This window comes from Phascolarctos cinereus, unplaced genomic scaffold (assembly GCF_003287225.1).
Source record: "Phascolarctos cinereus isolate Bilbo 61053 unplaced genomic scaffold, phaCin_HiC Scaffold_8;HRSCAF=390, whole genome shotgun sequence".
NCBI classification, from domain to species: domain Eukaryota; kingdom Metazoa; phylum Chordata; class Mammalia; order Diprotodontia; family Phascolarctidae; genus Phascolarctos; species Phascolarctos cinereus.
Window position 1 is genome coordinate 25,931,039 of NW_027556291.1, and position 27,432 is coordinate 25,958,470.

At 38.0% G+C, this 27,432-nt stretch overlaps 1 protein-coding gene across 8 annotated transcripts in view; it reads left to right on the top strand.

Moving 5' to 3' along the window:
- Positions 1–27,432, top strand: part of ATRX (ATRX chromatin remodeler) — a 209,273-nt gene that overhangs the window by 159,594 nt on the left and 22,247 nt on the right. For 7 of the 8 annotated variants that reach the window (XM_020964560.2, XM_020964563.2, XM_020964564.2 and 4 more), the window contains 4 exons: positions 2,057–2,163; positions 11,548–11,656; positions 12,804–12,981; positions 14,398–14,592. In XM_020964560.2, the coding sequence (XP_020820219.1) occupies positions 2,057–2,163; positions 11,548–11,656; positions 12,804–12,981; positions 14,398–14,592 (589 nt within the window). Of the gene's footprint in view, positions 1–2,056; positions 2,164–11,547; positions 11,657–12,803; positions 12,982–14,397; positions 14,593–27,432 lie in introns of those variants that run through there. The other variant, XR_013483696.1, reaches the window with a different exon arrangement.

The following is a 27,432-nucleotide window of genomic DNA, read 5'->3' on the forward strand; positions in this document are numbered from 1 at the left end:
AAATCTTCTCAATGTGAGGCAGGGGTGACCAAGTGGATTTTCTTGAGCTGTTCACTTTTCCTCTATGTGGTAGCTATACCTCTGTTTTGTCCCTGCAATAATAGCCCAGAAACAGGTAGGCCGGGCTTCTCCTATTGCATACCTTACTTCTGATCTTGGCTTGTAACTTGAAAGAGCTCCATGAATTTCTTCAGAAGACGCTTTAAAACCTCCCTCACCACCTTGGGCATGGTGGAGCATCAAAATACATATAATACTCTTTTCGTTCCTCTCTTTCCTGTGCTTACTTCAGGGTTTGTCACTGGTTTGGTGTTTTTTTTTTCACTTTGGTGCCATACATCCCATTCAAATTGTTAGGCTTATAATTGAAGGAATCTTGAGGGGTTGTCTGATTTAGCTTCCCACCTAATACAGGAATCTTTCTCCAACATCCCTGAGAGTCCTTCAGCCTTTGCTTGACTGCTTCCATTGATGCAAATTTCACTGCTTCTCGAGACATCTCATTTCATTGTTGGGGAACCGGATTGGTAGGAAGTTCCTTATATTGACCTCTAAGCCTGCCTCCTGTAACTTCCCCCTCCATGGTTCTAGTTTTGCCCCCTGGAGCAATGCAGACTGTTTACTCTTCCACTTGCCAGTCTTTGAGTTATTTAGTAGACTCATTAGTATCTTCAAGCTGGAAGGCATCATGTGGTCAGGACCCCTCATCTTCCCCTTATTCTCTTCTCCTGCAGTAAATGTCCTCAGTCTCTTCATCTGTTTCTTATATAATCTGGATTCCAGACCTCTCGCCTTCTCCAATTTGTCAGTGATCCTCTCAAAATAGTCTTTCCAGGTTAAACAGTACTCTGTTTTTTCTACCTAATGCTATTGTTTCTCATAATGCAGCAGGAGAGTAATACACACACACACACACACACACACACACACACACACACACTTTTTGCTCATCCTGAAGTTGTGAACATCAAGGACTTTACCCCAAGAAATGCTGTCAAACTAGAACTCACTCTTCCTTCTTATCTCCAGTTTGTTCTAACTTAGTTGTAGGACTTTACTTTTATCCTGATTGAATTCATTTCCTTGGTTTCAACCCAGCATTCCCTAGCCCGTTGAGATCATTTTGCATTTTGATTCTTTTATCTAGTTCAGTGTGCAAATTAGATAGACATGACTTCTGTGTCTTCCTGTAGTCATTATTAGGGGACAAAAATCGTTGATCAGAACAGGATTAACAACAACAGTATTGTCCTTCCCACCTGTAAATGGAGAAAACTGACAGAGAATAACAGTTCATCAGCCACCCCTTCCTGCCGCACTTGAGCACACTTGCCAGCCCCTTCGTTGAGCCTCACCCACCTCTTTGACCTTGTTTGCTCCCCAGGGCTAGCTTGGCCCTCTGCCTGATTAGGAGCGGGCCTTTTCCAAGATGTCAGCTTAAATTTCAGATCATCTTCAGTCAAGCAGCTAGCTTTTTAAAAAATTATCTGGCTCCTTGAAGTCCAGAACATCAACTTTGTGTGTTTCTCCATAACACCTAGCATGTTGCTCGGGGTACATAATAGATACTCTGTAATACTTGTTGAACTGCATTGAATTGAGGCTGTGATTCTAGATTAAATGCTTAAGAGATCAAGGGCTATTAGCACAGCTCTAGCAGGTTCCTCAAAATTTACTGTCAATTTTGAAAAGTCATAAAGCTGTTTCTGCAACTGTGTACAACCCTTTATACAGGATAGCTCCCCAAGCCTGGTGACTCCTAGAGGCACAGGCCAAACATGCATGTCATTTTTTGCCATCTGCTGGTCTACTTACTTGTTTGCTTAATTGGGACATTAAACAAATAGAATATACCCTTCCTGTGAAATCGTTGGGATTCCAGACAAAGCTCAAACACCTCCCCCATGCTCCCTGAAACATTATGAGTGGGATAGAGAGTCCAGAGATTTACAGGCATGTTTGGAATTGAATGACGTGGTTATTTTCTTCTGTGTTTGTCATTTTAAATATTAGTAATTTTAGTAGGAAGCATTTATATCTCTTTATATTTTTTTAGTCTCGTTTTTAGCCAATCTCTCATATCATTGGACTTGATTGAAGATTTTCTTGAATTGGCTAGTAGGGAGAAATCAGATGATAAAGATAAGCCTCTTATTTATAAAGGTGAGTTAGTTTTTCTATATTTTAAATTCGGAGTGGGATCATTGGATGCCTGTTGTTTTGTTTTTGATGGAGTTCAGACGTTCATACCCAATGATTATTTTTAGTTATCTCATTCCCCAATAACAACTTCTTCAGAGTGTCCTCTAGGCTTAAACAATAATTTGAAGATATGACACAAATTAATAGAAAACCTCACAATGTTATAGATATTTATTTAATTTTATTTCAAAATTTAAAACATTGGCTGGCTGTAAATACTTGAGCAGTAGGAATATGTACTGTAATTGCTGCAGTGGGAGAGAGACAGACTCCCTCTCAGTGGGCTTTGGATCTGAAATACTTTTACTATATGGATAACAGTGATCACATGCATTTCACATTCATTTCCTAGGACCAGCTGATAGCATTTGTTTTGGCCAAAAAAAGTCCTATTAGAGAGACTGGTATTCTGGGACCTTGACTATCTTTGGATGTTTCTGTGGTGCCATTTACACCAGTTGTATCAAACCTCAGATAGAAAGGCAGACTACTAATCTATATATAAGGATGCCTACTGGCACATATTGACTTAGAAAACCACACAGCATTATCTACGTTCTATTGTATTTTTATTTATTTTGTTAAATATTTCTCAACTACATTTTAATCTGGTTCTGGCAGAATTTAGGAGTATTGTGTACTGTGTATTTGACATGTCTGATTTATACTGTTTGAATTCAGTATGACCTATTGAAAAATTACTCAGCAATGACATTGGCCAGCCTTTGTATTCATATAGCAAGTATTTCTAAGGAATGGCTGTTTTAGTGTAGTGCCTCTTATCATTCACATCACAATATCCTTGTAAACGTAGCTGAAATCCTGCTTCATAAACAGGTGAAATAGATTGACTGTAAGTGGAGGTTGGGGATGAGCAGTGATTTCTTTATTCATCTGCTGTACACTAGACTAGGTGTCAGCAAGCTTGTAGCCCCCAAATGCTGCTCACTCGCCCAGGCCATGCAATCCTGGCGGACTATGGGGGCAACCATAAGACACAGGCAGGAGCAAAATAGAGAAAGGATCAAGGCAAATAGAATGGAGGACCACCGTATACTGTCATCAACAGTTGCCTCAAGCACCTTATTTTGCTTACTCCTGAACTAGCCATGCTCCTTTTCATAAGATAGTTAAGACACAAATTAGCTTTTAATTTTCCAGCATGTGACTTTAATGTGGTCACTCAGATTTTTTTTCTACTGGATTATTCCTTATTTTTCTCTGCTTGTATATCTTTTCAAAAAATATTCTGCACCTTATGCAACAACAAATCCCAACAAACACGCATGTAAAGCTATTAACACATTAAAATGAATTTCTGTGTTCAATATGTGTGTAACAGATTATTCCTTATCATCAGCCCAGCCACACCTTAATGTCACAAAAATTTTTTGGTATTTTGTGTTTCTTTTTTTTTTTTTAAATAATGTTTAGCAGTTAATTTTTAATTAATTTTCGGTTTCTTTAGTTTGGCAAATAGAAATAGTGTCCTCTTTGATTAGATATTAGTGTTTGCCTTAAATAAATAAAATGTGCTGCACTTGGCTTTGCCCCTTGTTTATGTCCTACTAGTCTTGATTCATTTCTGTATTGGTATGTACATTTCTTTATATAGTTAAAATCATTGTGTTCATGATGCTTCTTTCTGCTTTCTTCACTTACTGTGTCACTTAAGTTTTCCTAAATACTTTATATCTCTCATTTATCATTCATAATGGCACTGTAGTGTTGTATTATGCTTAGTCAGCCATTTACCCAACTTTTGGACATTCATGCTGTTTCTAGTCCTCTGTGATTACAAATACCACTACTATGTATGTGTTTATATACACATTTGTGATTTTTGGACACATTACATTTTCTTTGATAACCCATTTAGAGTATCTTCACAGTAATAGGATTATTGAGTTCCAAAGGTATAACTTTTTATGATTCCTACCACAATATTTGATCTACAGATTTACAATAATGTCATGACAATTGAGTTGAGCTTTTTAAAGCACTATGAAGGTATATAAAAGTTATAATGTACAAAGTAATATATTAACTAATGCTTTTACATGATCATCACATTTAAATATGTAGGTAGAAAGCTATTCACATGCCATTGCAGGAAATGGTGACACCCTACTTTTTGATCACTTTTCTTATTTAAATTATGTAATCAAAGAGATTATTTCTTCATTTCTCATATTTTTTTGTGCAGTGGTCCATTTTAAGTTTTGTGAAAGCAAAATTTTATGTAGCAACTGAAATGTAATGTTTTCTTTTTTTCTGTAACTTACAAATCACTGAACGTTTTTTACTTCCTTTATATTGTGTGGGGGAACAACTCCCTAGGTAGATGTCATCTCTTATTTTTTTTTCTATGTGATTAAAATATTTTGGATATTGTCAAACTGTAGTGAGAGGGTCCTGGAAGACCATTTCCCTGGAGGCACAATCATTAACGAGGACATGAAGTATTGGGATAGTGCTAGGAATATGACCAGGGAAAGGTTTGTTTGTACATTGGGCAGACATTGGAATGTGTGTGGAAGCCAGTGAAAAGTGCCTTTTGGATGGAGAATAGAGTCTGTGAAGGAGGAGTTTTGAGACGTCTAGAGCAATGGGCTGGAGCCAGATTTTTTTTTTTAATCTTGCATAGTGCATTGTACTCAGTGGGCACTTAATAAATGTTAAATGATATAGCTGTGATATAGACAGGCTATGGGGGGGAAGTGGTACCTGTCATAGAAGCCTTGGTGATGTTTGACCCAGCTATCAGCTTAGAATCATGGTAAAGAAACTCAGCTTTACTACCAGCTGTAATCAGCCTTAAGCTATCTAGTCAATGTATGCAGCCAAACCAAACTAGAAAGAAAAATGGGTCTGGGGATGGGAGGCAGAGTTTGGAGTTTAGAACCAAATATACCACCAGGAGTCCATGAAGTCCATAATTGACATCTTTGGAGAATCAGATAAGGATGTACTGTACTGTACCTACCTTATTCATGTTGTCAAGAGCCATAATATGACTGTTACAGACTAGTGGAAGGAGCCAAGGATCTCACGTGGTAATTAGACAAGGAAGCAGGTTCTGGAAGGGACCAAGAATCCCACTGAAATTGCAGGTCTGACACAAATCTTCCTCAGACTAGAACTCCAAGTAACTGTCTAGCTTCCGTTGCCAGCATCCACCCCACACAGGGTTGAGATGGAGAAAGGGACACTAGGTATATAGGCAGATATTTTGCCAACAAGGAAAATAAAAGAGTTAGGTGATAAGTTAGCATAAAATCTTGTATTGAGTACATTTATTTCCTTCTATTTGTTTTTCTTTCCTTTGTATTTCCTTTAGGTCCATAGCAAAGCTCCTTTTGACAAATTTTAATCCTGTTAACTGACTGAAAAAAGTGTTTTCTCACACTTTGGTACAGTTAGAAAGGGGGAAATCACTCTCCCCATAGAGACGTCAGCTAACGGTGGCAGGATTGATGCACTGCCTGAGATTCCAAGAAGGAGCTCATGCCTGTTCTGGTAAAAATTCAGGAGGGGAAGAGTTGAGGATTGCTAGAGTACTTGTTGTTTTCTCTCCTTTTTTGGATTTTTTTAATTTATATTTTGAGTTTTCCAGAGAGATCCATGATGTATATATCTACACAAGTAGCCCCCTATTCCTGGAATGCTCTTCCTCCTCATTTTTACCTTCTGGATCCTTATCTTCATGGCACAAACTCCTCTTTGAGCCCTTCACTGATTTATCTCCTCTCCCCCAACGTGTTAATGCTTGTCTCCGACTTCACATTATCTTAGACTTGCTGCTCTGTGTCCATACTGCATTTTCTCCCATAGTGCATAAGATCCTTGAGAGCAGTCAGCTTTTTATCTTTGAATTCTCAGCACCCCAGCACAGTACCTTATACATAGTAGGTGCTTTAAAAAATTTTTAGTTGAATATTGCAGAAAGATGAAAAGTTATAAAAATAGTTTGAAAAATATTCAGAGCAATGACAGTGATTGTGTATGTTTAGTACTTTATTGGTGTTAAATCTGGTCTTTAATAGGTTGGAAGATTATATTTTACATGAGTGAATAGTAAGTAATTCATCACAACAAGCTTTGATACTTCATCTAAGAACTACATGTGTTTTAATTGATGGCACAATGGAGTTTGTTTTGTATAAATAAACCTTGACCTCTAAGAGGGGGAAAAAAAGTTTAGTTAGTTAAAGAGTAATTTTTTTGCTTCTTTACTTCTGGCAAGAAGTTACCATAGCCTAATTAAACTCAAACATTTACTTAAGCATGCCCATTTGTAAGTGTCTGCCTTTACAGTAACTGGAAAAATGCAGACTGTCAAGATCAATTAGATAATTCCAGTTAGTGATACATAATACCCAAAGATTAAACGTACAACTTGAAGAAATTATCTTTCAGGCTCAACTTGACAAATGACTTTGTTGGAAACATGCTTGAGCGTCCAGTCATCCAAGAGTATAGAAGCAATACAGTTTTTGAAATGCTAGCCATATATCCTACTGTTACTTTGGCTTAAGAGGCCAGTAGGTGGCTCCAGAGTCAGGAAGACCCCTGAATTCAAACCCTGAATTAGACACTTGCTAGCTGTGTGACCCTGGGCAAGTCACTTAACCTCTGTTTGCCTCAGTTTCCTTATCTGTAAGATGGAGATAATATTAGCATCTACCTCCCAGAGTTATCTTCAGGCTCAAATGAGATAATAATTGCAAAGCCCTTTGCAAACTTTAAAGTGCTATGGAAATGCTAGATATCATCATCATCATCATTATTAAGAGGTCGAAAATCTTTTTATCATGCTTTGAAAATTCCAAAAGTTTCTTTTCAGATGTCATTCAGTCATTATAGGGTTAGTTTGGTTTTGTGGGAATTTAGGAGCAGAGTTAGAGATAATTTTTAAAAATATATCGGGGGGGGTGAGCTAGGTGGTACAGTGGATAGAGCTTTTGGCCTTAGAGTCAAGAGGACCTGAGTTTGAATCCGGCCTGAGACACTTGACACTTACTGGCTGTGTGACATTAGGCAAGTCACTTAACCCCCATTGCCTCACCAAAAAAAAACATGCGTGTGTGTGTGTGTGTGTGTGTGTGTGATCAAAGTTCAGTTTCAAATGCAAGGGGTGGGAGGGTTCATAGGTGTTTAGAAGAAAGGAAATCAAGGAAAATGGATAGAAAAGTTGTTTAAAAACCTCACTACTTGAACTCTGAAGGTTTTTTAATCTGATCAAGTTTGACTGGATTTAGAGCTTTGCAGGTTTTCCAAATTAATTGAGAAGGGAAAACACAACATGGAATGATAGATACACTCTCTTATTTATATAGACACTTTACTTTCAAGAGCTTGCTTCCAGGCCTGCACTCCTTCCGAGGATATAGATTCTCTTCTGGCCTTTGTCAGGGATGTTCCTGTGTTTGTTTCCACTTCCCCCAGCCACACTGTCCTAATTCACATGGTACTTCTTTCTTGCCTCCCAGCTGCCCAGACCATGAAATCCTTAGGACTATAACCCTGCCTTCAGTTAGGCCTGGACCAGAGGTGGGGAACCTGTGGCCTCAAAGGCCACATGTGTCCCTCTAGGTCCTCAAGTGTGGCCTTTTATCTGAGTCCAAATTTTACAGAACAAATCCTTTTATTAAGGGGATTTGTTCTGTGAGGTTTGGATTCAGGCAAAGGGCCACATTTGAGGACCTAGAGGGCTGCATGTGGCCTCTAGGCTACAGGTTTCCCACCCCTGGCCTAGACCCTAGCTAACCTGTGACAGACCCTAAGCCTGCCAGCTGTGCTAAGGTGATTGAAAACTATCCACAGTGCCCAACCCCCTGAGGGTTTGTTAATTAAGGTATTGGCATAGAATTCATAAAGGCTTTGAAGTTTTGAAACTCACTGTATACTGGGAATATTTTCCTATCAGATATTTCATTTTATCCTTTCAGATGTTCCAGAATGTGGCACAAACCATTTATGTCAGTAATTCTAGTGCTTGAATGCTAAACAGTAAAGAAGTTAAGTTTTGTTCTGGTATCTCTGAGCAACCGAAAGTAGAGTCCATGGTGGGCAGTATTCAAAAAAGCTTTTTCTCTACATATCAAATGGCCTAATAAGTTATGAGAATGATCAGCGACCATTAAAAGAGTAGTTCTAAACCCTTCTAAAATTGATCTAGCTCCTCTCACACCCTTCCACATCCTACCTCTTGTTCATCAACCAGGACCCTCCCCCTCTTAGGAATAGAGAGGAACACCTGAATTGCTGCTCACTGACTCACATCCATGGACATGTCTTCTCTTGAGGCCATTTTGGACAGTTGACTTGTTGTGGGGGGTAGTGTCAGAGCTGTTCTCACTGAAGTCAACCTTTTATAGTTTAGGTATATCCCAGCTTCCCTTAGTAATTATTCTCGGCTTTGTCATTGTGAATTAAGCTGTCCAAACCTTTCTCAAATCCATTTTTATTTCTTGGCCACATCTTGTATTAATGCAATCCCCATTGTGTGAAGTGGTGTTTCCTCTTGTTTTCTCCTAAATTCTGTTTGACCTATTCTCATATTACATTGCAGCACCCCTGCTCCCCAAATTTATTTTTAAATCTGTCCATCAGAACTTTTCATTATCTGTTTCTTGAAGTGGGGTAAAAAAGGGTAATATAGGACTGCAGTTGAAGGCACATCGTATTTAATATAAAAATAGTAGAATGTTTTCTCTTGGTTTTCTAATTTCCTTCCTGACTTGGAAGGTTTTTTGAATGCAGCAGCACATTGGATTAATCGAGTTTAAAGTATTTAACTCTGTTTGCTACATTGTATTTGCCCAATTAAAATTAAGTTGCCATTTTCTTGTTCATAAGTTCTCCCTAGTATAGACTAGACTTTTTACTACCTGAAAAATGTTAAGGGTATCATTGGAGACGCTTAGAAATTTTGATGTGTTTCTCCTCTCCCCCCTCCCTCAAGCCCCCTGCCAATACACACACACACCCCTTCCTCTTTGATCAGTTCTTGGTAATATAGGAGAGGTAGACTTTTGTTACCAGTATTACGTGGCGAAGAAGGACATTGAAGGCTATCTCTGACCACTAGAGGGATGAGAACAGTTAGTGGATGGAATTCATGAAATGGAGTAATGAACAGCGCCGTTCCCATACCCCTTAAATGTCACCTTTTTGGGAGCTTATAATTGTGCTTGTGGGCATGGGGCTCATATCAGAGCAGCATAGGAACATGGTGACTGGTCCAAGAGTAGGCATGTGCTTTTTAGTTCCTCAAGGCATGTCTAAAATGGTCATTAACCAAAGATGATTCAGTTGTTGAACATGCAAAAAGTATCATTTGTGAGATGGTCCTCCAATTGTGATTGATATCAAGGAGAGAAAAATCATTGCCTTTCTGAAGATAAAAAGTGGGATTGCTGTAGGTATTAATCCATATCATTCATATATATATATGTATATGTGTGTATATATATGTATGTATGTATATGTATATAGTGTGTATTTCCTTTTGAAGAATTGTTGGAAGAATGATGATATATGGTTGCTAAAAAGAGCTTAGAATTTTTAAACCGATATTTTCTTTTTTTCCTAAAAGCATTCCCATCATAAATTGCTAATGTCACCAACATTCCATTCCTGAAAGTTATGAGGTGCTGTCGTTGAGTTTGATTACTCCTGATATCCATGTTCAATATCACAGATAGGTATATGCTTATAAAACATTAATTTAAATAAAATCTGTATTTTCCATTCATCATTATTTCATTCATATAGGTAGGCATATTCTTTTTGTAATGTTGATAAGCGTTCTATTAAAAAAAAATTAAGTTTGTGATGGGCTGCCACTGCATTTTTCTTCCTCTTTCAAATTGTCCAAATTCTTCATTCTTTAAACTCATGTCATGTCCTTCCTTTTTTTGCCCCAAGAAAGAAAGAAAACCTGAATGAAAAAAAAAATTGGATAAAGTGAATCACTGAGCAGTCAAGCAAGAAACATATTCAGTAGAAATAAATAGGAAATGGGCATACAATATAACAACAGCCTACTAATATATCTCACTGCCTCAAGTTTCTCCCCGTTCTAATCCATCCTATGCACAGCTGCCAGTGATCTTCCTTAATTTCAGATCTGACCATGTCACTTCCCTACTCAGTCAACTTCCATGGCTCCCTATTGCCTAAGTTGCCTGAATTGATAAAATAATAAACCCCTCTGTTCAACCTTTAAAGACCTTTACAATCTAGCCCCAGCTTATTTTACTAGGCTCATTGTATATTACTCCCCTCCAGTATTCTGTGATTCAGCCAAAATGGCCTTCTCTCTGTTCCTTACACATGACACTCCATCTCCTGCACCTATATTTTTGCATTGGCTGTGCCATATGCCTGATATGCACTCCCTCCTTTCCTCCACCTCAAAGAGTCTCTCTCTTTCTTCACTGTTTATTCTCTTTATATTTATTCTATATCAACTTCTGTATGTACTTCTTGTTTCTGCAGTAGAATGTAAGCTCCTTAAGAGTAGGAATTGTTTCCTTCTTTCTGGTGGCATCCTCAGCACCAAGTACAATGTCTGGCATGTAGTAGGCAACTAATAAATGCTTGTTTATTGATCGGTAACTATGTTAAATGTAAGTGACAACTGCAAAATAACTTAAATAGCAAGTAGACATCACTTAAGTGATATGTTGCTAATAAATGTTTTCTGTTGCTTTGGTTTTTGTTATACAATACATCTAGCACTAACTAATAATGAAGAAAATGCTGTCTTGAGAAGGGAATATAGATTTAAGTCAAAGCAAATACAACATAAACGTTCATAATACTCCTTTTTTTGATGAGGTTCAATATTCTATCCTAGTAAATCTTGCTTTATGGAATGCATATGTTCCTGTAAAGCCATGTGTACATTGAATCTTTGTGAATGTATTAGGGGAATTCACTATTTAAGGAAGCCCAGTGAATCCTAGGATTCTGGGATTTAGAGCGGAAAGGGATCTTAGAAGTCATCCTGTCCAACGCCCTCATTTTTACACATGAGAATGCTGAACCACAGAGTGGTAAAGTAACTCAGCGAAGGTCACACAGATGGTAAGTAGCAGAATCAGTAGAGTGGGTTAAATGAAGGATCTTTTTGTAATTAAAGAAAATACCCCCCACCTCCCACCCCACCCCTAATTTGTCTGAGTTGTTCACATTTAAAGTTGTATTTGCATGAGCCACTATTAAGGATCTATGTGTCTTTAGGCAACTTTTGTGAATATATAAAGTAAATACACTGTGACTGCTAGCCTAATGACTACATAGTTTCACCTGTTTTCTTATTTGTTAAATTATTAGGGGAGGGAAAGTGGTTTCGAAATATTGACTACTATCGTTTGGATGGCTCTACTACTGCACAGTCAAGGAAGAAATGGGCTGAAGAGTTTAATGATGAGACCAATGTGAGGTAAGAAATCATTCATCATGATGATGAAATCCTGGTGAAGTAGTGTCCTTCTTTGTGTCAAGGAGAATGACTTGTATTCATATCAACTGCAGAAGATTGGCCTATTATTGCTACCAGAGATGCATTCTTTATTTGTACAAAGTAGAATCCAATTCTTTTGAAATGAGATCAACATGCTGTTAGAAAAACCTGGACTTGCAGGAACTGATGCAAAGTGAAGTGAACAGAACCAGAACATCATATGCAACAATAGCAATATTGTACAATGATTAACTGTAAATGACTTAGCTTTTCTCAGCAATACAATGATTCAAGATAATTCTAAAGGACTTATGGTGAAAAATGTTATCCATCTCCAGATACGTCATTCAGAACTGATGGAGTCTGAATGCAGATCAAAGCATACTTTTTCTTTACTTTATTTTTCTTGGGATATTTTTGGTCTGTTTTCTTTGTCAAAGTGTGAATAACATGGAAATGTTTTATATGATTGCACATACATAACCTATATCAAATTGCTTGCCTTCTCAATGTGCAGGGATGGGGAGGGAGAGAATTTGGGAGTCAAAAATTTTGAAAAACAAATGTTTAACATTGTTTTTACATGCAATTGGGAGAAAAAATAAAATACTAGGTTTTTTGTTTTTTTTAAGAAAGAAATGTGATCAACAAAAAATGATTAAAAGGTTAGGAAATAGACCCTTTGAGAAGGTTAATGGAAATTGGGTTGTTTCATTTACAGAAAAGGTAAATGAAGACTTAATTTCTTTGAGTATCTAAAGTGGGTATTAGACTGAATATGTATGCTGAGCATGTTTATTATCACCATAAGAAAGAGTCTGCATGAGAATAAAAATATATTGCAGGGAAATTATCAGATAAAATCTTAAAAACATCAAAAAATACCTTACCTCTCTGAGCCAGGATGTACTTTATTTACCAGGACCTCTTCCTGTCCAAGTCATTAGGAACTTAGACTACACTACAATATCTCCTTTTTAGGTTTAGCATGCTTCAGAAAATGATGAATGAAATTTCCAAAGCTTCTGATCTTTTACAAGACTGTGATACAACAAAATTTCATCTCGTAAGTAATAATCTCACCAAGAAATGACTAAAATGTCTTTGCTTGTATTTGTTTCTCTAGAGGTCGATTGTTCATCATTTCTACCAAAGCAGGATCTCTTGGAATTAATCTAGTGGCTGCTAACCGAGTGATCATCTTCGATGCCTCTTGGAACCCATCCTATGACATCCAGAGCATATTCAGAGTTTATCGCTTTGGACAAAATAAGCCTGTTTATGTGTATAGGTTCTTAGCTCAGGTAAGTCTGAAATGCATCTTTTTTAAATTACCAGGTTCATAACAACTAAGTGGTAGAAAGACATGGATAACATGTGGTCAGTAAAAGGGGACAGAAGGGAAGTGTGAGTATCCGTATGTGTAAAATGGTGGTAAATGCTACCAGAATGCCCTGTGTTTGCCTGCGTGCTTCTGGAGAGCAGCGGCTGCTTTGTGCCTTTCTTTGCATACCCAATGGTTAGTGCAGTATCTAGCACATAGTGCGTGCTTATTAATAAATGGATTTTGACTGACATCTGTTGCATATTTCAGTAGTTCTCTCTGGTATACATACTCCTTTTACCAGTACAGAACATTCTTCTGATCTTGTATGATTCTTTTCAGTGACTTTTATGAATTCTCTGGGGTTTTGGTTTTAGATTTTGGCAGGGTTTGTTTTCCATATCAGCTTAATGTTCAACTTTTCTGAAGTAGGATAGATGACCTACCCAACGTACTGAATGTGTCCCTCTGTTACATCTTGTGTCATGTGATTACCAGTGTAGCATTCAGGTTGCCTGCTCATCTGTTATCTTTGACTCTGACAACATAACTATCCTATCTCCTGTTTCAATCATACATATTGTTGGTGATGACTTGGGAAAATCTACATGAAACTGAAAGAAGCAGAAATATACATCAAAGCCACAAAAGTCAAAATTGATCTTTCTTGCCTTAAATGGACTTGATCTATATATCATTATACTTAGATTGGGCCACAGGGGTGGCTAGTATAGGTAAATGATTTTGAAAGTTTGAAAATTCCTACATATTCAGTATTTGTTTTCTTGTTTGTGCAAGATTTCTTACTACTTCAGAAAAGCTAAACACTAAAGTGATACTAAAAAAAACCCACAAAGAATTCACTATAAATTATTAAATAGTAGCAGGGTGTACTCTTAATCCCAAGAATAGAAATTAATATGAAAAAATAAATTAGCATTATCAAGAAGGAAATAGTTTTATAGGCAATACAAGTACGTAATGACCTGTGACTTTAAACATTTGTGAGTATAAAGGAAAAAATAAGCACGAATTTGAAGACTGAAGTGACAATGTAGTATTTTGTAGCCTGGAAGCGGTCCCTCCCTTAGAGTTAGCTGCTTCTCAGCAAAGGTACCATCTCCACCTCTCCCTGTGCCATGCACTTCCAACTATTAGGTCTCAGCAATTTACATGGTAGAAATTTAAGCAGTTGCTGGTACTAAACCCTCTATTGATTGGCATATCACACCCCTTTCTTTGGCTTTTCTGCGGTTTGTTGCAAGGAAGTGAACAGGGAATATTGCTGGGTCCTAATGAAGACTAGACTTTTTTGTTTAATGCCTGGCATCTTGAGAAATTTCATACTCCTCTGACTAATATTGATTTAAAATGCTTGTTTTTGTCTCTTGCATAGGGAACCATGGAAGATAAGATCTACGATCGGCAGGTCACTAAGCAGTCCTTATCTTTCCGTGTTGTTGACCAACAACAAGTGGAGCGTCATTTCACGATGAATGAGTTGACTGAGCTCTATACTTTTGAACCAGACTTGTTAGATGACCCGAATTCTGAAAAGAAGAAGAAGCGGGATACTCCCATGCTGCCAAAGGTAAATGTTGGCTTTTTGTGAAAAGTGGTCCTGAGAATTTCATGCATATATAGAAGTGTAGTAGTCGTATGAATAGGTTTCTGGTTTCTTCAGTTTTCCAAAGAGAATACAGTTGGATATAAAACAAATGGGACTTATGCTAGGATGATTCTGAAAAGTAGAGGGACAGAGTCAACTATCATCTGAAGAGGCAACATGGAAAGAAAGCTGATTCTAGAGTCCAATGACCTGGGTTTGAATCTTTGCTCAGTCACTTATGTGACTGGGTGACCATGGGCATGTCACTTAATCTCTGTGGTCCCATAATCCTTTGACTTAGCTTCCCCCCCCCGAGTGGTCTTCTATGGCCAAAGATGTCTGCTTAGTCCTTTAAAGAGAGTGTTTCCCCAGTTACTAACAGGTGCTTTATAATTTTTATACCTCCTCCCAAGAAACCATAGTGGTGCTGAGAGATGTCAACAAGGACTTGCCGTCAACACAGATCAACTGTAGCATAACAATATTTGAAATACTTAACTTTAAACTTCTTACCAGATTAAAAAAATGTAGTTTTCTAATAAAGAAGTTTGTGAATAGAAAGAGAAAAGGAAAAACAATGCACTATCATTAAATAGGCTCCCAGTAGAGGGCAGAAATCTTTCTAAAACAGTACTCTGTGTGAAACTGAAGCAGGCCTTCTTTAGTTGTCACCAAGCAGGTAAAAGCTGATAGGTAAAACAAATGTCAACCTTTATGTAGTACCCAATGGCATTCTCGCTATGATTGCTTAGGAAATCAAGAATAAGATTGACTTTTTGTGAATTCATTGTGTTTTAAATTTTGATAGAATAATTTTGCCCAAGAAAGTCCAGACTTTATACACTTTTGTCTATTGTGTATTTTTTTTCTTTCCTTAAAAATTGATTGGAAGGTAAGACGTTGCCTTAGTTCTAGTCACGTTTTCATTACAAAAGATGCAGGATATCCTTGGATCAGTTGCTGTGAGCACTCACTCCTCTGTCCTAGGTCACCTTAAGTAGCCATAGCATCCCACAGCAGCCATAGAGTTGGGATTCCTCTTTGGATAGAGTTCTTCAGTAAACTGAAAACTAGGGGAAATCTCATCCGGCTCTCTTGGGCACACCAGGCTGGTACTTGGTTCTATTAGGGCAGCTTATCAGGAAGCTGCACAGCTCCTGTTGTGCAGTGTGAAGGGCACAGCATATGCCACCCTGAGGAAAGACTCAAGGAAGGAATGTGTGCATTTCTGCCATTCCAAAAGAAGGTCAAGGGAGTGGGAGTAGAAAGTGGATTCCAGTTTGAACCAGGCTAAAAATAAGTAAATGAAAGTGGCTACTGATTTTGGCATCAAAGGCCAGGAAGTTGTCAGAACCCAAATGGCTGCAGGTGGTAACTCCAAGTTGAGACAAAAGCAAAAGGGAAACCAGGGTCCATTCACAGAGTAGGAGACTCCTTGCAAATGACTCATGGCATCAAGTAAACAGTGGACAACCCAGAGTTTCCACTAAGAGATTGCTCTGAAAGGTTAACTTCTTAGCTTGTAAAGAGTCAAATCTTCATGGCATTTACATGACGTTTGTTTGCCTGGCCATAAGGCCCCTCTACAGCATTCCTAACAAGTTATCATCCAGCCTTTGCTTAAGGACTTCCCCTTGAGTGATAGAGAGCTCACTGTCCCCCAAGACAATCTGTTCCTCTTCTGGAGAACTTCAGTGTTAGTGTAATGTTCCTGCCATCAAGCCTATTCTCCCACTTTACAACTTCAGTTCATTGCTATTAATTCTGCCCTCTGACTCCAAGTATAACAAAGCCCATCCTCCTTCCATGTGAATGGACCTTTATATAGCTTGAAGGCAGCTATCAGTAGAAGCATACCTGAACCGTTTAACTAATCTTATGGTGTGAACTTGAGGCTTTTTGCCTCCCCTCTTCTGGTGTATCTCCATTGATTGATACTCTTCCTTCAACTCCACATTGTCCTCTACTTTCGAAATTCCTTACCCCTTTGTCTTATCTCCACTCTTCACTTGCCAAAACCTCTGCCCTGAATTATTCTCACCATCTGACTTCTCCATTCCTATTCAGGTTCTGCTGAACAGAGCTGGAGTAAGTCACACAACTGCTGGCTGAATAGAGTATAAATTTATGTTATCCAACTTCAATTGGGCAGAAACTGCACCATGGCAGCCTTCTTATTCCTTCCTAATTGACCTCCTAGCTATCACACTTCTCCCTCTCCCCAACCTCTCAGTCAAGAACTTTGCCTCTTATTTTATTGAAAAAATTGAAGCCACTCAATGTGAGCTCCCTCCTCTTCCATTCTCTTTATCTCAAACCCTTGACATTATCCTTCATTCTCCTTTCTCACAGTGTCTAATAATGAGGTGACCTTTCTGATCAAGGCCCATCCCTCTACATGTGCCCTTGATCTCAACCCTCTCATCTTCACCTTCTCTCTATCTATTGGTTCTTCCTCTCAGGCCCATCTGTCATACCCTTTAAAAAACAAAAACAAAAAACCTTCACCATTTTCTCAAGGTATTGTCTTATAGCTCTGCTCTCTTGTTCAGCCTAAGTCCTCATCCTTCTTGAGCTCTCTGTTGCATTTGACAGTGTTAACCACCTTCTCTTCCTGATAAGTCTCCCCCTTTGGGTTTTCATGACATTACTTTGTCCTGGTTCTCCTAGCTGTCTGACTGCTCCATCTCACTCCCATCTACAGTGGATGAACTCCGAAGTTTAGTCTTCCATCCTTTTCTCTTTCCTCTCTACACTCTGTCTTTTGGTGAGCTCATCAGCTCCCATGAGTTTACTTGTCATCTCTATACTAATGGCTTCCAAATTTGTTTATCTAGCCCAGTTCTCTCCCCTGAGCTTCAGTGCCTCATAACCACTTCCCTAATGGACATTGCAAACTAGATATCAAATGCAACATTTTGAAAATGGAACTCATATTTGCCAGAGTATCTCTCACATCAGACCCCTTCTCTCTACTCACACAACTTCCATTTTAGTTCAGGCCCTCATCACCTTTTACCTGGGAATTGTTGCAGCCCCCTCCTAATGGATTTCCTTGTCCCAAATCTCCCTTCACCCCCAACTCTAATCCATCCTCCACACAGCCACCAAGTGATTTTCCTTAAGCTTAGATCTGACCACGTTACTCCCCTACTCAGTAAACTCTAGTTGCTCCCTGTTGCCCCTGGAATAAAATATAAATTCTTTTGGTATTTAGAGCCATTAGTAACTTGGTCCTGACCTAGCCACACTCTTGGACCCTGCTAAACAGGCCTTTTTTCTGTTCCCCATGCATGACGTTCTCTTTGTACTTTTGCACTGACCATCCCCTATGCCTGGAATATAGTACCTCTTTGCCTTTGCCTCATGGAATCCGTTCTTTTCCTTCAAGACTCCAGTCAGACACCACCTTCTACATGAATTCTTTTCTGATCCTCTCAGGTGATTGTGCCCTCCATCTCAAACTACCTTGTCTTTGAGTCTTTCTCTTCCTGAGGGTCTTGGCCCAAGTCTTCTTCCTTGTCCAGCCCCTGTCCTTATATGGCCTCCCAAATCCAATACGTGATCACCTTTTTCTTCAGCATAAGTCCTTTTTAACATGTATCTTATGAAATTTTACATTAGCATTGTAGCTTGAGATAACTTGGATTTTCTTTGAATGTAAGATATACCACTTAAACTAGAATGAAACTGCATTAAGATTACATCACTTAAAAATGGAGGTCGTATCTAGTAAAATAGTTTTGGCATCTTTCTGCATTGTCTATATAAATGTGTGAAAATGCAATGGAATAACTTCAGTATAATTTATTGTTTTTAATTATATTTCTGGAACATTTTTAAAATATTCTGTGTAGATGCTGATTTTTCTGTACAATGATTTTTACGTGAATTAAATCACTTTACTCATAAATAGGAAATAAAATATTTGTACATAGAACCACTTAAATGTTTCATTTGAATTGATTGCTATGTTTTTACTATAGTAAAAAACATAATCATGAAAATCCTTTTTTCTTTGTTGAACATGAGAGAACACTTGGCATATTTTCCTCTTTCATAGGGATTTGGTAACATTATTAAATCTTGCTCTCATTTTTTCTAAGCTTCTAACTTGGCTTTTTAGACTGGTTCTACAAGAGTCCATTCCTGTCAGGATAGCTTTGGACTAGACCACCTACAATGCCCGTGCACCTGTCAAAGGGATTTAGCAAATGTTAAGTGGGTACAGATACTCTAAAAGAAAAGTCATTTGAAAATGCTTGAAAATAAATCTGGACAAGTGTATCTAATCCCTTTTAGTGGGAGAGATTTAATAGAAGCAGTATGTCACAGAACTAGACTTTTCCCAAATTCTGTCTATATCAATGAACTTTTCTCTCATTCAAAATAATTTGAAATTGTAGTGCCACTATCAAAGTAATTTAAACTTAGTTCCCTGAGATTTTATATTATTAAAACACATCAAACAACTTTCAAAAGCAGTTTGTTTTGTTTGCCCTCTGTTGTATTGGTATTTACAGAATTGGCAGGATCACCTCTTGAGAATGCATGTATAGTTGTGGAAATACTCTTTCATGGGTTTTAGCCCTTTTTTAGACCAGACTCCACATGTTTCAGTCGATAATAGAAAATCATTTAAATTAATTTGGTTTAAAGATTAGCATGCATCATCTTTTACACTGTTACGCTTATCTTCCACAAACTAGTCACAACCATTAGAGACCAATGGAAAAAAAATATAAAACTATCTCTAATAACTTTAAGTGTCATTGAATTGAACAATATCATAAAATGAAAGAGTGACAGATTTGATAAGAAAACCAAACTCCCCCAGTTTTTTGCTTATAAAATAAACATTAGGGGAAGAAAGGAAAAATTGACTATCACGTGAATCCAAAAAAGCTGGAATTGTAATCATACTATCTATCAGACAAAGCAAAAACAAAACTTTCAGCACATAGAAAGGGAAAAAACCAGGAAACTACATTATGCCAAAAGGAACCATAGATGACAAACCAGTATAACTATTAAACCTACATGTTCCAAATGCCTTAGCGACTAACTTAATAAAGGAAAAATTACCTAAACTCTAAAGAGACAGAGATATTAGTACAATAGTGGAAGAATATAACAACGTCCTCTCAGTTTTGGATAAATCTTAACAGATATAAAGAAAAAGGAAAGTAGAGCATTGAACAGATTGCTTGAGAAATTAGAGCTAAAAGACTTACTTACAGTGTCTTCTAATTTCTTAGCACCATGTCAAACTTTTAAATAAATTGACCATGTCTAAGAGCATGGAGATATTACAAACAAATGTGAAAAGGCAGAATAATAAAGACATCCTTTACAGACCAATAACAGTTGTTCAGGGAGAACAAATAAAAGGCAGCAGACCCAAACAGAGACTTAACAATAAAATCCTAACTAATAAGTGGATGGAAAAAAAAAACTATTAAGACTTATATGGGGGCAGTTAGGTGGCACGGTGGATAAAGCACCGGCCCTGGATTCAGGAGGACCTGAGTTCAAATCCAGCCTCAGACACATAACACTTACTAGCTGTATGACCCTGGGCAAGTCACTTAACCCCATTGCCAAAACAAAAAAAGTTTACGTGAAGGAAAATTATGATTGAAATAACATTCCAAAATGCAGCTACAGCAGTCCTCAGAGGAAAAATCATATCCTTATTAACATATATTAACAAACTGTACTCAAAATTAACTCATGACCTGAGTGTGCATTTTTTAATCAGAAAGCCAACAAATAAACCTGAAGTTAGCACAAATGTGAGATGTTAAAAATTAGAGATGAAATAGATAAACTGGAAACAGAAAAACCATAGAAATTATAAAAGCAAAGTTACAGGCTACAAAATAAACTCTTAAACATCAGCACCATTTCTATATGACAATAATAAGAAAATCCAAGAGGATGAAAAGGGAAATCCCATTTCAAATAACTTTGCAAAATAGATATACTATATGGATATCAGTCTACAAAAACTCACAAAACACTTGTACAGCTTTAGTTACAAAATCTTCCTTAAAGAAATAAAAGACTAATTAAATAGCTGGAGAAATATTCAGTGTTCTTGGCTGGGCAATACTGTCAAAATTAATTAACAGCTTTAATGCTACATCAGATTATCAAATGAATATAGACTTGATAAAATAACAACATTAATTTGGAAAAAGAAAATATCTAGAATATCAAGAGAAACATTGAAAAGAGATAGGGAAGATGTGAGGGAATAGCACTTCCAGACATAAGTATTACAAAGCAGCAGTCATCAATACCATCTGGTATTGGTTACAAAATAGAGAATCAGATCAGTGAAACAGACTAGACAAGGAAGAGTTAGAAAAAAGGAAACTCAACCCACTGTTCAATAAGCCAGAAAATATAAATTACTTAGGGAAAAACTCCCTGTTTGATATAAACGGTTAGGAAACTCGTAAAGCAGTCTGGCAGAAACTAAGCTTAGACCACCACTTTACACCGCATTCCATAATGCATTCTAAATAGATACATGACCTCAATATCAAAGATCTTACCGTAAAAAGCTTAAAAGAGAATCAGGTCATATACCTCCCATGGCTTTGGGTAGGAGGTATGTTCTTAATCAAACAAGAGATAGAGACAGTTACAAAAGATAAAATGGATAACTTTCATTACATGAAACTGGAAATCTGTTGACAAAATTGATACATCTGATTAAGAAGGGAAGTGGCCAGATTGGGGGGAAAAACATCTTTGTATCAAATTTCTCTAATAAGTGTTTTTATCCAAGGTGTATTAACAGTTAACATCTGTATGATGTGTTTGTATGTATACATGTACCACGATGAGATATGTTTTTATAGTATCCCACAAGGTCTCATATTATGACACCATAAGCCATTCCAGTAGATAAATGATCAAAGGATATGAATGAACCATTCTCAAAGAATTGCAAACTATTAATAATCATATTAACAAATGCCCCAAATCACTGATAATAAAGAGAAATGCAAATTTAAACAACTCTGAAGTTTTACCTCACAACCTGCAGACTGTCAAAGATCACCGAAAATAAGATTGTCTCCATTGGGGGAGGTATGGAAAGATAGGAATATCTAGTGCATTGTTGGAGCTATGAATCAGTACAACCACTTTGGAAAATAATTTGCAATTGTGCAAATAAAATGACTAAACTGTCCATACCCTTAGGCCCCTAGGTGCCTATTAGTAGGCATTGATAAGAAGGTTCCCATGTGTATCAAAATATTTATAGCAGCCCTGTTTGTGTTAAGAAAGAATTGAAAACAAAGATGCCCGTCAATTGGGAAGTGGCTGAACAAATTGTGATACATGAAGGTAATGGCATACTACTGTGCTATAAGAAATGATGGATGTGATGAATACAGAGAAGCAGGGAAAGATCGCTGTGAATGGATGCCCAGTGATGAGCAGAGCCAGGAAAACAATAAACACAATGACCACCACAGTGTAAAAGGAAAGAATAAACACACACACACACACAATCAGAATATAATTGCAAAATTGTATAAAAATAAGCATGTTCAAAAGAAGAGATGAGAAGAAACCACTATCCCTTTGCATTGGTTCAGGAAGGCCATCAGGGTTGTGCATTGAACATATTTTCAGATTTCATCTATCATTTTACATTTATTAACTTATGCAGCTTCAGTCAAAAAGTAACCTCATGTTGCTTAAACTGTGTCAGGTAGTTGGTATAGTGGATAGATCACTGCATTTGGAGTCAGGAAGGCCTAAATTCTAATTTGGATCAGGAACTTAGTACTTTTGTGATCCCGGGCAAGTCACTTAACCTCTGTCTGCCTTAGTTTTCTCCTTTGTAAAACCGGGACCATGATTTCACTTCCCTCATAGGGTTGTGATGAAAATCAAATGAGATAACATACATAAAGTACTTTGCAAAACCTTAAAATGCTGTATAAATTTTAGCTGTTATAATTTCATATGTGTTTCTCATTGATGTACAGAGATGGCCTGTTTTTATAGCATGATGGTCAGTGTTTACATAGCAGTTTTTTTGTTTCGATTTTTTCATGTTATGTTATGGTACAGGTCCAGATAGAGGGCTGCATTTTTTGAGTTGTTTCCTCTGCTACCCTCTCTCCCAGTGTGTTCCTGTGTGTTTTTCATATCATTGAGATCTCATTTTAGGTGTGCTGACTGTATTCAGAGGTGCCCTAGATTTCAGCCAATGAATACAGCCCACATACTTGTCTTTTTTGATAGATGTGTAATATTACATCCTGTTAATATATCATAGTTTACTTATGTATCATAAGCACTTGGGTTTCTGGCAGTAGTGCTGCTGTGAATGTTTTTGTAGACATCCCCTTCTTTTTCTTTTGGTATATTGCTTCTGAGTCTGTTCCCCATAGTAGAACTACTGGGTCAAAGTATATGAATGAACAGTTTTATAGCTCTTATTACATATTGCCAGCTTGCTTTACACAAAGATTGACTCCAATCAGTAATATCACCAGTAATGTCTAAGTGTACTTATTTTTCCATCTCTCCAGTATCTCGGGTTTTCTCATTTTAGACTTTTTTGTTTTTATGTAAGGATACCTTAGAGTTTGAATTTGCATTTCTGGAATTCCTTCTGAGGCTATGGGTTTGGGGACCATTTCCTGACAGATTTCTTGGCCTCAGTTTCTTCTTACGTGAACTGAGAGGGTTGGACTAGGTGGACCACCAACTAAGCTTATCAAGCACTGAACTTGGTGAGCTTTATTTTTTTTTTCTGGCTTTTGCTGTTCCTCAAGAGAAGTTACTGTGCCTTCTTTTGTACCTGCTTGGGTGGCTAGACACCTAAAACACACTTGTTGATTTCACTTACTTACAGCCTGTTTTGAAACTCTCGTCTTCTTTGTAACACTTCTGTAGGTTTTTGTTAATCCATGCAACATTCTTGAAAGGTACTGGTGGAATTAGATGTACTTTATAAGCAGTGAAGCCAAAATGCAGAATAATCAAGTGATTTGTCCCTTACAATGGGCATGTGAAAAAAGGAGGATTATTAGAGCTTGAAGTTTCTGACTCGGAGCCTTTGTTCAAACTTCTGGGTCACTCTGCTGTCTTAGCGCCATTCACCTCCATTGCTTACTGTTTCTTACATCTCCTTAGTATATTTTCTTGAAATTTAATAGCCTGCTACTCCTGTGAACTCCTTCTCTACTGTGTTGATTTCAGGACTTCCAAAATTGCGAAGACCATAGCTCTACCCATCACTGGTTGCTGAAAAAGTATTGGGGAACCCAAATTTATTCTACTAGCCATGTGTCTGGCTTTAGCAACTTGAAACCCAGATTTGTAGCAAATGTTTATGTATTGTCTAGTCCCTGACTGGCTACTTTTTCATAGGTAAGGTAATGCCTAAGGTCTGTTAAAATTTATGCAAATTATACTGAGGAAAACACCTTTCCTAGTAATATCACTTATGAATTACTTAGCAATCAGAGATTAAAATCTTGGGCAAGGTCATATTTCATAATATGATTAAGTGGGTGTTTTGTTCCTTTAAAGCACTGTGTACACAACCTAAGCGCTACACCTTTTAGCAAGAAAGCAAAAGCCAGTAAAACCAGTCTAGAATTCTTCTCTCACTTCCCCTTTTCCAACCCTGAGCTACCTCTATCATTTTAGCTGTGGACTGCTTGTTGGCAATTAGAGGGAAAACAAAATAAGGCTTTAAACTGAAGTGAGGCTTTCGATTTCCTCCCCCTTCTCCCCATTCAGCTTTAATACCTCAAAGCGAGGTGACTGAACAAAGATGTGTTTGTGTAGTTTTATTGCCCTCCAGATAGTAAGATAAGGTTTTTCCATGGGTAACTCTTAATACTACCATGGAACACATAATCGTGAAAGAATTTGGTGTGAGGTATAAAGCAGCAAAGAGAATTTTTTGATTTCAGGAAATTTCCTCAGACAGTATACTGACAATAATATTTGAAAAGTCCCTATTTATCTGAGAACAACATGGTGTAATAGAAAGATCGCAAGATTTGAATCCCCTTTCTGGTACCTGTGTGTTCTTGGGCAAGTGACTGCCCATCTCTGGACCTCGGTCAGCAGGCTTTTATATACCAGGCATTGTGCTAAGCCTTGGGAATACAAAAAAGGGGCAAAAGCATGATCTTTGCCTTCAAGCAGCTCCCAGTCTAAAGAAGGACGCAATATGTTAGTAGATACATACAGGATGTATACAGGGTAGATGGAAGGTAATGGGGGCTGGGGGGGGTGGCTTTGTTAAAAGGGGTCCAGGAAAGGCTTCTGCAAAAGGTAAAATTTGAGCTGAATCTTAAAGGGAGCGAGGAAGATAGAGCATTCTAGGCATGAGAGAAAGAGGACAAGAAGTCATTCAGTCAGAAGATGGAGTGTTGTGTGGGAGGAATTGTAAGTAGCCACTATAATGGAATCTAGAGTTGAATGGGGGGGGGAGGTCAAGTGTAAGAACAATGGAAATGTAGGAAGGGGCCAGGTTGTAAAAGACTGTAAATGTCAAATGGAGGGCTTTATATTAGATCTTAGAGGTAATAGGGAGCCATTGGAGTTGATTGAGTAGAGGAATGACATAGTCTGACATATTCTTTAAGAAAATTACTTTGGCAGCTGAGTGGAAAATGAGTTGGAGTGGAGAGTGATTTGAGGTAGGAAGACAAACCAGATAGCTATTGTAGTAGTCCTGGTAGGAGATGATGAAGACCTGTGCCAGTGTGACTAGAAAGTGTGTGTTTGAAAAAGAGAAGTAATATATATAAGAAGTGTTGTGAAGGTAGAAATGGCAAGACTTGAAAACAGATTGGCTATGTGGCATGGGTTCAGGTGAGGAGTAGAGGGGATTCCACCGAGATTTTAAGCCTGGTAACTGGGAAGGAAGGGAAGGGTTAGGTGTGGGGTGGGAGTGGATGAGTTCAGTTTTGGATATATTTGTGATGTCCATAGGACATCCAATTCAAAATGTTTTAAAGGCATTTGGTGATGTGAGACTGGAGCTCAAGAGATACTGGCCGGGGGTGGGGTGGGGTGGGGTGGGGGGTGTGTGTGTGTGTGTGTGATGGTAACTTACTTCATCTGTAAAGTGAGGAGAGTTGGACTAGATGACCCTCTTAGTTCCCTTACACCTGTAAATTTGGGATCTTATGAGCTGCTAGGTGGGAATGAACAGTTCATGCCAGTATTAGCCTCCCAACTCTGCTGCAACATGGAATATTTCCCCAGTTCAAGCTGTGGGCTGGCTAACCTGAAGCTCTAGGAGCCTAGCCTGAATTTTACATTGGCTCCTGTAAAGTAGCCAAAGTTGGCCCCAAATGGCAAATCTAAATGTTTAAGCCAAATCAAAAATCCAAAACTCAAATCAGTCACACTAATTTGCTGAACCATGAACTAACTGAATTGAATCCTAAAATTCTCCTCATCCCCCAAATAGGATTTTTTTAATTTAAAAATGTTAAGTACTTCAGACATTCATAATTTCATTAGTGTAAGTACTCTCCCTCCACTGAGACAGGTGTCTCCTCTCTATGTCTTAGTAGAGGGTTTTTATGAGTTGCAGTGCCTAAAAAAGTCATCACCCACCTTGCAGCCATAGTGATGAGATGTGTTAGGCTTAGCTGTCTGGCCTACAGGTAGCAGACATAGTCAGGCAATCACCAACTCTCTATTAAAGAAACCTTTCTAGCTTAACTTTTTCTAGTTCCACCTTTGAGAACCCAGGGACACAATGATCTTGCTCATAGTTTGCACCCTCTGTGTTGTGTTTTGTTATTACATCTGTGGAACCAAGATGATCTAAATTCTGAAGGTGTAACCTGTACTTGGTGAAGATGTTCTGGCTTTTTGTAACCTCTCTTTTCTTTTCTAGATGTTCACCAGCCATCTCTTTCATAATTTGCTCAAGGTCAGTGGCCTAAGTATGAAGATGCCACTCTTCCCTTTTCCTGAGATGGGATGTTTGCCCTTCTTCAGGCCTGTGGTACCTCTCTCATTCCATACTGTCTTTCTAAAGTTGCTGACCATGAGTCCAGTCAAATTCACCAGTTTTCAACAGTAGTTCTTCTGAGCCTGGTGACATGAACACATCAAGGGCAGCTGGGTTCTCTTTTAGTAATCTTCTCTGCCTACTTGAGATTTCAGTTCCCTCTTAGAGAATTTAATTTAGTACTTTCCAGTCCAAAGATGACTCTCCTTATCAAAGAAAAAAGCTGAAGAAAGGTTGAGTAGTTCAGCCTTCACTCTGGCATGCCTTATCATTGCTCCATCTACCCAGAGCATCTACCTTTCTCTTCTTTGATCCTTCTCTTCTTCCCATATAGTTGTTTTTTGTTTTGTTTGGGAGGGTGGCTTTTTGTTGTCCATAGCGTTCCTAGCCAGGCTCTGATCATTCCGAGTTTTAGTACTAATGATATGCTGTGCTTTGCATATATCTTCTATTACCTGCCCTTGCTTTCTTTTTAAAATACGTATCTTAAAAACATAAATTGGTGAATGAGTTCCTTTTGTGTCCAAACCACTATCCTCGGGGTATTTTTCCTTTTCCTTTCTTATGAGAATTATTTTTCTTTGTATCTTCAGAATTTCGTTCTGAAGCATTTCCCCTCCCTCATGGGCAGACTTACCAGTAGAATTTTTGTTTGTTACTCCCTATCTATGCTTTCTCTAAGCCCTTGGCAGTCTGTCCCAGTGTCCGTGGTGCATGTCAAACTGTGTCTGACTTTGCTCTCCTTCCCTGTCACAAATTCTAAGTTGCAAAAATCTCTGCCTCCCTCCAAAAGTTCC